Below are 12,523 nucleotides of genomic sequence, written 5' to 3' on the forward strand. Positions count from 1 at the left end.
AATTAGATTGTTTTATTTATGAAAATGTTTGATTTGTTATGCACAGTACAGTTCTAACCAAAAAAAAGTATCTTTAAGAACTGGAAAGTTATTTTTCCAGGTGTAGAAGTAGAGCAGACAAAACCATAACCACAGGTTTTAGAACCTGTGAGCATGCTGCAGAATGATTCCATGCAGTGCTGATAGCATTTGTGGCTTTGCTGCTTATAAGTGTTTAATTTGGAAAGGCTCATTTCCACTGACGGTGTGGGGAGCTCAGCGAGGGATCTGCGGGTCAAGATCTGTCATTCTGTGGTGACCACAAGTAATTATTTGTCCCTTAATTGGGATGCAGTTAACAATTCCATGAATGATTCACATCTGATACTATGCTCATTTCCCCAAAGGACGGCCACATCAGAATTGTAGTGCTAACTGTGCTTCTCAGGGTCACTAGCAATGGTGAGGCTGAGGGAGCCCCATTGGTTCCCACTGGTGGGTGGGTGTTAGGAACAGGTTCTTCATCAGAGGCTGATGGGCATGGCCTCGAGCTGCCAGAGTTCAAGGAGTGTTTGGACAGCACTTTCAGACACAGAGTCTGAATTTTGGGTGGTCATGTGTGGAGCCAGCAGTTGGACTGGATCACCTTGTGGATCCCTTTCACCTTGGGATGTTCAGTTATTTTATGAGTACAGACACGTTCCAGAAGGCACTCTGTTTTGTATTCTCCAAAAATCTGATCAGTTGCTCTTTGAAAAGAATTACTGCAAGAGAGGTTTAATGTTCCTCCATCTTTGATGGTCAGAACAGTTGTTAAATTATTGTTTTTACATTCCCAAATCAGTAAAAGTACATACCATCTTCATCAAACAAAAATATTAATGGTGTCAAAAAAACCCTTCAATACATGTTACCCTTTAAATGATGTAATCAGAGAGATCCTCTATGCCTTTAGGGCTGGCTGAGTGCTCTCCTACACCTTAGGGCTGAAGAAGAAAGTGGTGACAGGTCTGTAAATGAACCCAAATACTGGAAATCAGGATGGGTCAGGGAGGCAACTGCAGTATTGGCAACAATTTTAGGCAGACATGCAGCCCAGGTTGAGCTTGGTCATTGCCCGCAGCAGGTGTGCAGTGTAACCTGCTCAAGCATTTTTGCTTGTCTTTGGTTCATTTATCTGTCTTAAAACAGGCAAGATAACTCATTATTTCCAAGTGCAATATCCTAGCCTACCTACTAGCAGGTACTCAAATGTTATTCTGAAACGCTGCAGTCTTTCTGATTATTTCCCAGTGTCCCTTATCACTTGTAAAGCACAGAAGCAAATGATCTGTGGACTGCACATAGTATGGTTTTTCAAAAACTGTAAGGAGGATCTGAGCCCAGCATTGCTACTCCCCAGGAGTTCAAGGTTTTTTTCTTTAAATCCTGCCTGTGCTGTACATATTTTCATACTGTCCTCATTCGATGTCAGCTTGGTGCTCATTGACAGTTTGTCCTGCGGAACTGTTTTTCTGAAAAGATTATGAATAGTAACCCACTGCATTGCTGTGTACACAGAAATGTCTGCTCATGAAGAGGAAGAGAAAAAATCTCTGCTATTTATTTTATATGCACAAGGTGCAGTGCAGAGTGTCAAAGACTTAGCATTTCTTTAGAGTATACTGGTGTATCAAGAACAAATACCCATCTTTTGGTCAAATCAAACCCGGATACCTCTGGTATGCTATTTTTTATTATGCTCTGCTTAATAGTACATATGCCTCTGCTGATGGCCAGTCACCTGCTGGTTTTGCGGTGACAGCATATGGACACAAGTGAGAACATTTGAGGCATCTATACATTATCAGTGCAAATAATTTCTAGCTCTTCAGTCCCATTTCTTTGGTCTCACATCCGTTCGGACTTCCCAGCCCTGCAATACAGAAGGCCATGGGCTTTGCTTGTTTGCAGAGCTACGTCATGATGTCTTTTACTTGGATAATCTCATCTATCCTTATAAAAAGAAAGTGCTATCATTTGTCAACCAGAAGTTCTGGTAAATAGGCTAGGCCCCAAAAGAGACAGCTTTTTGTAGGCAGTGTGAAGTGCATCTGCTTCCTGGTCAATCTTTCATGAGCCCAGCAGCTGCAGGCACGTCACCAAGTCCCCGCTGTGCTGTTGTGCACTGCTGGAACAGCTGGTGAGAGCACTGTGCAATAGGGCAGACGTCTTCGCTCAGGTTGGTGAAACCCTTGGAGAGCTGGATGTTTGTACAAGTTAACCTATGGATGAAACCACAGAGCTAATCACTTCAATTGGATATCAAAGCAGAATAAAATTAATATGAAGCAAGACACTTTTTGTATTCTCTACTAGTTAAAAACTTCACTTGAAAGATTCAGGCAGTCTGGTGACACAGGCAGTTTAGATGCCATCAGGGAGCATCGCCATAGCTGATCTGTGGAAGTGCCACTGACAACATCTCTGTCCCTTTCCTCTTGCAGTACCGGTCAGGGCGGGACGCTCAGCGAGGCTCAGACAACATTTCCAACAAGTCCTCAGACAGCGATGTCAGCGACGTCTCGGCAGTGTCTCGGACGAGCAGCGCTTCTCGTTTCAGCAGCACGAGCTACATGTCGGTCCAGTCAGAGCGGCCCCGGGGAAACAAGAAAATAAGGTGAGCACAGGGAGCCCTGGGGCAGCAACAGCTGTGGGGTTTCAGTAACTGAGTGCTTCAGTATTTGTGATTGAGAAGAATGTATTGCTGAAGTTGGAGTTGGCAGGAAATATGCACAGTACCGCTTTAAATATCCTTTTCATCTCATGCTTTTTGAATTTATTATGGTATTTGTTTTTAGCAAAGTTTTGTCATTTTGAACAATGATTTTGAACATATGCACAAAAGCATATGTTGTAGCAACACATGTATGCTATCAGCAAGCATGCTTAGACATGCTTAGCTTTGCACTTCCTAGTAACAGTTGTTTAAAATAGTTAAGATAGCCGAAAAGAAAGCTTAGCATCAAATTACAGACAATGCCAGAGACATGATAATGTACTTTTTAAGCTAGAGCTGCTAAGTGTTACAGGAGTCTGTGTTAATACTACAGACCCTGGTCCAGCTCAACAGAAGGCATAAGACCACTCAGTTGTCAGCAAGGTGTGCTCAGCATGTCCGTGAGCAAAGCATCTCCTTTGCGTGCCCCTCCTGCACTGTCAGTGGAGCTTTGACTGCAGAACAAACAGAAAGTCATTTTTCTCAGCAGGTGTAACCCACCCACATCTGTCAGCAAAATTCAATGCCAAAGATCTGTCCCCTGGAGAGAAGTAATGCATTTCATAAGATATTTTCAACATCTGTTTCTATGGGCAATGTTAGGATATTGTTTCTGTCCAATGGTTATGCTTCCTTTTATAAATGAGATGTATTGCTATGCAACTTCTATTCAAAGAGGGCCTTAGAGGCTGTCCTAAGAAAACATCCCAGTGTAAAGCTTTTCTGGTGCAGGCTGGAGGGCTAGCCAGCATGTGGCTACTTAGTGGCTACTTAGTAGCTACTTCCATCTTTTGGTTTTTGTTTTATTCCTTCTATGTTCCCTTTCTTTTGAGTCCATGCATGCTCTTCTCTGTGGCCCTAACTTTACTTTATCCTTTTCTTTTTTCCTTTTGCATGCTTTGCTCAATATTTTGTTGACTTCAGAAGGACAAGGAATATAGAGGAAAAAAAAGAGGGAGGGTTGGAAGGGGATGAACAAGATGAAATATTTCCTGAGGAGGAGGAAAAAGAGGAGGAGGAGGAAAAAGCAAAGGAGCAAGAAACTGATGAAAAAGGGGAAGGGCAAGAGGTGGCAGAGAACGGTGATCAGGAAGAAACCAAGGGCTCAGGGCAAGATGAAAAAGCTCAAGAGGATCAAGCTGAGGAAGGGAAAGAGGATGACAGGTAAAACATTTCTAGTTCTGAAGACCTACTGACCTGCTTCCTGCTGTACCTGAACCCTCCCTGCCTTCCTTTTTTTTCTTTCCTTTCCTTAGTTTATTATCTGTGGTGTCTGTCGCTTCTTTTGCTTTCAGCTGTGATTATTTCATGTTGAAACAAGTTTTAGTCTCAGCTTCAGTGAACTTGTTCTGCATAGCAAATGATGCAGCGCACTAACTCAATGCATCATTTTGTATGCAGCTACACCATTTTATTTTTTAAATTGTTGTAGACTAGAGCTTGAGTTTGACTATAATAAACAATACAAACTGTGCCTCTTTATATTATCTGCTTGAATTATTGGTCATGGACAAATCCTTTGTTGAGTTATCAGTATCAAAATCATCTTTACTCTTTCTTTTTCTGGCAGTAGTAAAGGAAAGAATTTGAATTTTTTTTTGTAGACCTTTTCACATGGGCTGATAAATGTGCATGTTGATGGACAATTGACATGGATAAGCAGAGTTTTTCCTTTTCTTCCACTCCGTATGAATAGCTGTTGTGGTTTGCTGCACTATCGTGTCCAGAAGTATTTCAGCACAATCGGCTCTAATTTTATCAGATAGCATTCTAGCTTTACACATTTTACCACAATTCCTTTGAACCATGACTTCTAATTAGTGACATTTTATATTGCAAAATCCATGTAATTTGCATTATGAGAAATACAGTGTTCTTTCCTTCTTCATTTGTAAAAAAAATGAGTTTGAGTTTTGCTGAAACACATCAGAAACTCTCAGGAAAAAAAATACTTTTTCCAGCAAATGCTTCACAGCTTAATCTTGTCAAGCTGTTCTAATGCATGTTAAGGTGCTCTGCTGCATTCCACTTCCATTGCTGCATACATCCACCTGTACATGCCTGTACATACACGCACATGCAGACACACACAGTCACTTCTTTTATTTCAAACACATAATTACTCACATAAAGTGTTCTGATAGACTCTTCCAAATGGAGATGAATGAACCAGTTCGCCTGTGGTAGAATGGAGCAAAGGTCATAAAAAAAACAATCAAAACGTGCGGTGTTCAATCTGGGGCGGTGTGGGGAGATACTGCCACTCACTGTATATGTTGCCATCATTTCTTCACTTGTGTGAACACCTTCTAAATCTCAGCAAAAACATCTGTTTAGAAACAGCTGTCTTTAAGACTGCCTTGGCATGCTTGCTCCAGGGACTGCTAAGCAAATCTTTTGGTAGTGTGGGTACTTTAAGGACCTTTTTCTCTCCTGAATCTCATTAAGTTTCCATTTTAGTGGGATCATGAAGTTCTGCCTTTTACATAGCAGGTCTCTATTCCCAGTTGACAACATTCATTCAGGTTACCCTTCAGCCAAAAATGCTGCCCCTCACAGAAAATAAAGTCTTCCTTGAGAAGGAACTACTTTTTCTCTGTGCCAGCTCATCCCTCTGCCTGATGGCTGCTCTCAATCTCCAGGAAGGCAGAGAAGTCAGGATCCCTTCTTGGTATGAAACAAGGCATCTCTGCAGCTGCTCTTAACAACTTCATTTTTCCAAAAATACTCAACACCGGTGTTGAACAGTCAGCAAAGCATCATTTAATAATTAACCATATCAATAGGTATTTGTGGTACCCAACAGAACTGAAGCAGCCATCTCATCCAACAAAGAACAGCAGACAATTACCTCCTAGACCCTGAGATTTTGGGCATCACAAAAGCTGTAGAGGAGATGGGAATTTGTATTCGCAGGCATTGAACAGCAGTCACCTTTCCTCTGGGGAACTGGGAGACAAAGGGGCTGCTCTCAATCACTCCATCATCAAAACTGAGTTCTTTAAAGGCATATTGTGCCTCGATATTGTACATTTCAAAGTCACCATGCTTATACATTTTGTGAGTAATGCTAATAGTCACACTAATGGTTTCAGTCTGCTGAGATGATAGGTGGGTTCAAAGTAGCTTAAATGACCATGAAGACAGATATCCATCATGACTGCATCCCTTGCCTGTTTCATAGAGTCACTCAGTGCAATAAACTGCATTAGCTCTTAGAGCACTGGAGTACAATAAGTCAGTCAATCTTTTTGGCAGCAATAGCTGCAAAGTCAGATTTTGCCTTCACTAAACCTCTTGGAACTACAAATTGGCATATGGTTGATGTACAGAAAAATCACAACTGTGCTCCTTCTTGGCAATGCGTGCTAGTAAACAGAAAGCATGGATCAAGCTTCCCCTCTGCAGTTTTTAAAGACTCCTTATGTATTGTTATCTGACATCATTCTTATTCCAACTCCCTGATGATATCAGAAACAACCTAGGTCTACTGTGTGAGCATTTTTATTGCAAGAAATCTGCTTAAGAATGCCTCAAATCTTGACCTTCCCTAATTGTTTTCTGAATATCAATCCACCATAGTTATGTTTGCTCACATCAGCGCACAACTGCAGTCACAGAACAGGATTTCACTGTGCTACAAATACAGAATAAATAATTCAAGTACAGAATAAAAATATGGGCTGTATTCCAAGCACAGGAGTCAAAATCACAAGATGAAAACAGAGAGGGGACCACTGGAGAATTAGGAGATGTTCCACATGACAGGAGACAGTTACAGTACTGGGCTGGGGACATCTTGGCAGCCGGGATCACTTGGGGGAGATCTGAAAAAAGGAAATAAGTGAGTTTTGTGAATTCTTCTGGAGAGCTCTTTTCAAGCATTTGAGGCACATAGGAAAAAAACATCACTAAAAATATCACAAGTACATGATCAGCAATGTGATAAGGAGCAACTGCTAAATACTGGAAAAGAAAAACATTGTATGTACAGCTGGAGAAAGAAAAGTGTGCCTTGTACTGATGCACAGCAAGGGGTGGCACAGCCAAACTGAAAGGCTACAGAACTTACCTACAGTATACTTGAAGGGGTTAGGTTAGGTAAATTGTCAGGACTGGAGGAAAGCACTGCAGTAACTGGCGTATGAAATGTGAGAGTGGATTCAGTATGTGAATGAACAGAAAGGGTAGAGATGTAAAATTGTAAGTATCTGCAAGTCACAAAAATGCGGACCTAGTATGAAAGTAGAATTCAAAGTGCTGTCCAAAGAGCAAGTCTAACTGACATGCACTGTCCACATGGCTGGGAAAAGGAGCAGAAAGGTGTTGGAGGGAAATAATGAATTTACTGATACTGAGTTGAGATTCGTGATTCACAGAATCACAGAATGGCCAGGGTTGGAAGGGACCTCAAGGATCACGAAACTCCAACCCCCTCTGCCACATGCAGGGCCACCAACCTCCCCATTTAATACTAGACCAGGCTACCCAGAGCCCCATCCAATCTGGCCTTGAACACCTCCAGGGACGGGGCATCCACAACCTCTCTGGGCAGCCTGTTCCAGCACCTCACCACTCTCTCTGTAAAAAACTTCCCCCTGACATCCAACCTAAATCTCCCCTCCTTCAACTTAAAACCATTTCCCCTTGTCCTGCTGTTATCTACCCTTTCAAAGAATTGACTCCCCTCCTTTTTGTAGGCTCCCTTTAGGTACTGAAAGGCAGCAGTCAGGTCACCCCACAGCCTTCTCTTCTCCAGACTGAACAAGCCCAGCTCCCTCAGCCTGTGTTCATAGGGGAGGTGCTCCAGCCCCCTGATCATCTTCATGGCTCTCCTCTGGATCCTCTCCAACAGCTCCCCGTCCTTCTTGTACTGGGGGCTTCAGACCTGGACACAGTACTCCAGCTGGGGCCTCACAAGAGCAGAGTAGAGGGGGACAATCACCTCCCTGTCCCTGCTGGCCACCCCTCTTGTGATGGAGCCCAGGATACCATTTGCAAGGGCACATTGCTGACTCATGTTAAGTTTTTCATCTATCAAGACCCCCAGGTCCTGTTAGTGTAGCAGAAGGAGGCAGGTGAGAAGGGAGGCAGTTTTAATTGCAGAAGCAATATTTTGATGTAGTGTTGGTAAGCAAATGTTGATTTAGGGACAGCAATATAGGGGACAGTAAATACTGCCCTGGGACCATCACAGGCATCCGGCTGAACGGAAAATTTAAGTCCACTCATGCAGATGTTAAATGGAAGATTGGAAAGAGGGCAAATTTGAGACATGGTAATAGCAAAGCAAAGGAGACCAATATAGTTCTGAAATCTTAAGATGTCATTAAAGACCTTGCCAGGTGCAGTTTCAACTGAACAAACACAAGCAGTAAAATTTGTTTGTTTAGAAAGTGTTTGAAATGGGAGTGGAAAACAGGAGCTCAACAGAGTTATTTTAAACAATGTAAATATTTGTTCTTTCAATTAACACGGGTGAAAAGGAGAAAGAGGATGTGACTGTACTTGTAGAACTGATGAGAGCAAGACTAGAGGTTTGTTCTACTTTCTAAAGGGATATGTTATAGCATGTTTCTACAATTTTGGGAAAAAGACAGCAGTTATATATATATATAGGAAGGCGACACAAGAATGAAGGTTTACAGTTGAGAAAGTCAGCTAGATTGTAATTTTGCAGAATTACTCAAAGATACAAGAAACAATGCAATATGTAGTTTTAAGTAATGGGATTGTTCATACAAAAAACTTCTTTCTCTTCCTAATAGTTCTTCATGCTCTCTGTGCCCTTTCCTTTGTGGGATGTAAAGTTTCATCTCAAATTCAATTTCTAGTATCTTTTGTGTCATTCAGTCAAAAAAAAATCTTCAAAGAATTTAATTATGTAGGTTTTAAAACTGGTGCCTGATGAGTATTTGTTCCTTGCTTTTTCACTGTATTGTAATCTTTGTATTTCCGTTTTTATGTGGCTTCTACTGCGATTGCAGCTATTATCAGTTAAATGCAGTGTTTTGTAGTCTGTGCTAGCTGCTCCATAGAGGTGGAAACTAGTAATGCTTTTTGAAAATCTGTATTCTGGTAAAAATACCAAAATTGTCCAAAAGCCAACAAGCATCAAAAATCTATTTTCAGTGTTTTTGCGTTGTTTGATTTCTCAAAACGGTTTCAGAAAATTTGTAGTGATTGTTCCAACTAAACTAATGGATGAAGGAAGTTAATTGTGCCCAACCAACTAAACTAATGGATGAAATGTATTAATTGTGCCCAACCTTTCTTGCCAAACAGGCCACGTGCTTGCAATGGCTGTGAAAGCTGCAGCCTGAGACCCTTTCCAAACTGCATAATACTGTACTGAGTTGCACTGTGTGCAATCTGTGTCCAGTAGTTCTAGCAATGGTTTCCTAGAAAAAAAGCGATCTCTGCTTCTGTTGGTCAGCTAAACCATACCCTTTTAGTAGGCCAGACCCTTCTTGAAGCACAAAACGGGGTTTGCAAGGTGATAAAGCCTAGGTCATGGCCTCATTACATGGGGAAAAAGTGTGATCAAAAGCATGCTTCCTCCCAGGGGTAAGGCCCTGAGCTTGGACCCTGCCAGACGGGGCTGCAGTCAGGAGGAGGTATGAGGCCACCAGCCTCCCCCCCCACTTGGAGGGTGCACTTCTTGACTTTGCTGTAGCTCTTAGCCCAAGGTGTTTCTTAACCATCACAAAAAGTGTTCTTGCCACTCCTGGGATCAGACTGGCAAGCTGCCATACAACATAAAGGAAGGTTTAAGTTGGATATCAGGAAAAAGTTATTCACTGGAGAGTGATCAGACACTGGAACAGGCTACACAGTGCAGTGGTCATGGCACTAAGCTGCCAGAGTTTCAGAAGTGTCTGGACGAAGCTCTCAGACATTTGCTCTTATTTTTGAGTGGTCTTGTGTTGAGCCAGGAGTTGGACTTGATCCTTGTGGGTCCCTTCCAACTTAGGATATTCTGTGATTCTAGGAGTCTGACATTCAATAGCTCTTTTCAAATTCAAAATGCTTTGTTGAGAGTCTGGGGCATGTATAATGGACAGAGGCCTGAAACAACAAGCAGCAACTTAAAATCTGTGTTCTTCTAATGTAACTCTTCTGTATGCTTCTCATTAGACAACCAGATGGCTGCTTAAATACAGCTGGTCTGTCTCTGAAATCAAAGTACCTATTTTCTATTTTCCAGGAAGATTAGAATTATTGGGCTTACAGAGTTTGTTAGCAGTTAATGAAAAATGACCCTATTTCAAGTAAGGATCCAAACCCATTGTTTTTTTATGTAAATTTTAAAACTTAATTTAGTATTCTACATTCAAGAGATAAAAATCCATACAGCAACTGTGTCTGTAGCAATGGACACAATAATTTATTTCACATTTTAAACTTTGGCAGGTGACCTATAGAAGAAAATTATTTTTGGCTTCTGTAGAAATTATTGAAAAGGACACCATATCAATGGTTAAGAAACGAATTGTATTAGTTCATATATTGTTAGTGACATCTGTACTGAGAGCAGAATATAAATCATTTAAGAAATCTAGCAATCTCATCTGTTTTTGAGTTAGTCATCTCTACCTATCAAAACCTTAGAGACCTGGTTTCCTGGAAAAGATACAAAATTTGTACAGATTTCTCTACAGACGGTAGACTTAGTTTTATCTGCTGGGAAATACTAAAGTAATGAATTTGGAAGTACACATTATTAACAGGCAGAGAGTGAAAATACTTCATTTGAAATTGTCTACAGCTCAGACTTTTTGTGTTTGACAACAGTACAGTATTGTTGAGAATGCTTCCATCTCCATGAAACGCAGCCTGCAGTTCAGCCTCCATGGTGCATCAACTCCAACCTGTGATTCAGAAAGCACTGATATACTCATGTCACTTAAGATCATTCAAAAACAGTGCATCAGTAGGCTATAAAATATAGAAGTGCAGATGAAAAGCCCTAGAGACATGCAAGAAATAGAGATAATCAAAAGAAATAAACTGAGGATTTGAAACGAATCAAAATCACAGAGTCATAGAATGGCTTAGGTTGGAGGGGGACTTAAGGATCACCTAGATCTCATCTCCTTGCCGTGGGTACAGTTACCACCCACCAGATCATGCTGCCCAGGATCCTATCCAACCTGGCCTTGGATGCTACCAGGGATGGGGCATTTACAACCTCTCTCAGCAGCCTGTGCCAGCACTTTACCACCCTCTGGGTAGTAATTTCTTCTTAAAATCTAACCTAAATCTCCCCTTTTTTAGTTTAAAGTCATTCCTGCTTGTCCTATCAGACTATAAAAAATTGGTCTCCCTCCTGCTTGTAAGCTCCCTTCAAGTACTGGAAGGTCCCAGTGAGGTCTTCACAGAGCCTTCTCTTCTCCAAGCTTAGCAAGTCCAACTCCCTCAACCTTTCTTCATAGGAGAGATGCTCCAGCCCTGTGATCATCTTTGTGACCCTCCTCTGGACCTGCTCCAACAGTTCCACATTCTTCCTGTACTGGGGTTCCCAGGCCTATCTGATGTTTAGGTTGCTTGACTAAACATCTGAACATTTTGGTTCAGTACTATCACTGTACCTGCATAACAGGCATACTCAGCCTATAAAGTCCTTAAAGTACTACCCAAACAAGCATTTTCTCCAAACATACATAGCATGTAAGTGTACATAGTTCCTCAGCAAGGAGCTGTGGCCATGGGCCTGTGCTCCATAGGTCAAGAAACCTGCAGACCTGGGTTCAGAAGGTGCATGGCAAGTTTCTTCACAGCCTTTTCTTTTTCTGATGCTCCTAAGTTTTCTGTATGGCTTTCCAGTTTTCCCCAGAGGCCCAAAGTGACTCAAAGTCATTTTGTCAAAGTGACAGAAGTCAGGCAGGCAAGATCGTGATGTCCCAGATAATGTCTCTTCGGCTGAGGTAATTATGGCTTCAGATCTCTTGCTCGTGTCCATTTAGCTCTCGGTCCCAGAAGATCAATTCGGAGAGATGCTGTAGGTTTGAGAAATGTTAGCAGTGTCTATTCTGACCCTGATTTTCTGGAGTCCTCAAGCAACCTGAATTTGCAGGGGAAGACATAAATGCAGAGCTGCTTTATTGTTTAGATTCCCCCCACCACACACGTGAGCAGTGCAAAGGGACGAGGAGTGAAGCATAGCCAGGTTGTACAGTGCTGATCAAAGCTTTTTTGACTTCCATGAGCCAAGTACAGAGGCAGCTTTAGTCAAATCCACGTTTGCCTACAGCCATTGATTTGAATAATGGCTTTTCAGGACAGCTATTTCTTCCCTGTGCATTTTGTGATCTTCTCCTATATACTCTCAGTAGCACATCCAGTCCAGTTCTTATATTACTTTCTTCCAAAGTTTTCCAGCTGTTAATGTTTTTTTCCCAATAAGAAAATAGTCCTTATAGGCAATCTCAGTTTAGCTAAATCCTGGTTCCTCTTATCCTGAAGATGTCTTTTATCTCTATGTATTTTTGAGAATTTCTACTTTGAAATTTGATTTTTCCTCCCTTTAGGATTTAATTTTACAATATTTCTCTGATGATTTTGGGTTATGCATACACAGTGGATTTAAAATTAGGTTTCTCAATTTACTGCTTGTTTTTAATTTCAGTGAGCTCTTTTCATTTCTTCAAGGAATAAATCGGAGTTGTTTTAGGCAAGCTTGTGGCACAGCTGTATTTCATGACTTAGTAAGCACTGTTAATGCTGAAAAGAGAACGATTCCTCTCTTCCATCTCTTTTCTATCTCAACTGGAAAACTGTAATTCT

The 12,523-nt window shown here is 41.5% G+C and overlaps 1 protein-coding gene across 36 annotated transcripts in view; it reads left to right on the top strand.

The window, feature by feature from the left end:
• The window catches only part of RIMS2 (regulating synaptic membrane exocytosis 2), a 437,811-nt gene that overhangs the window by 369,682 nt on the left and 55,606 nt on the right, over positions 1 to 12,523 (top strand). For 16 of the 36 annotated variants that reach the window (XM_042868720.1, XM_042868726.1, XM_042868715.1 and 13 more), the window contains one exon: positions 2,466 to 2,638. The exons of the other annotated variants lie outside the window; for them this stretch is intronic. In XM_042868720.1, coding sequence (XP_042724654.1) covers positions 2,466 to 2,638 — 173 coding nt within the window. The remainder of the gene's footprint in view (positions 1 to 2,465; positions 2,639 to 12,523) is intronic. 36 annotated transcript variants of the gene reach the window in all.

This window comes from Lagopus leucura, unplaced genomic scaffold (genome assembly GCF_019238085.1).
Source record: "Lagopus leucura isolate 7727_CA_CO unplaced genomic scaffold, USGS_WTPT01 Super-Scaffold_100002, whole genome shotgun sequence".
Lineage (NCBI taxonomy): Eukaryota > Metazoa > Chordata > Aves > Galliformes > Phasianidae > Lagopus > Lagopus leucura.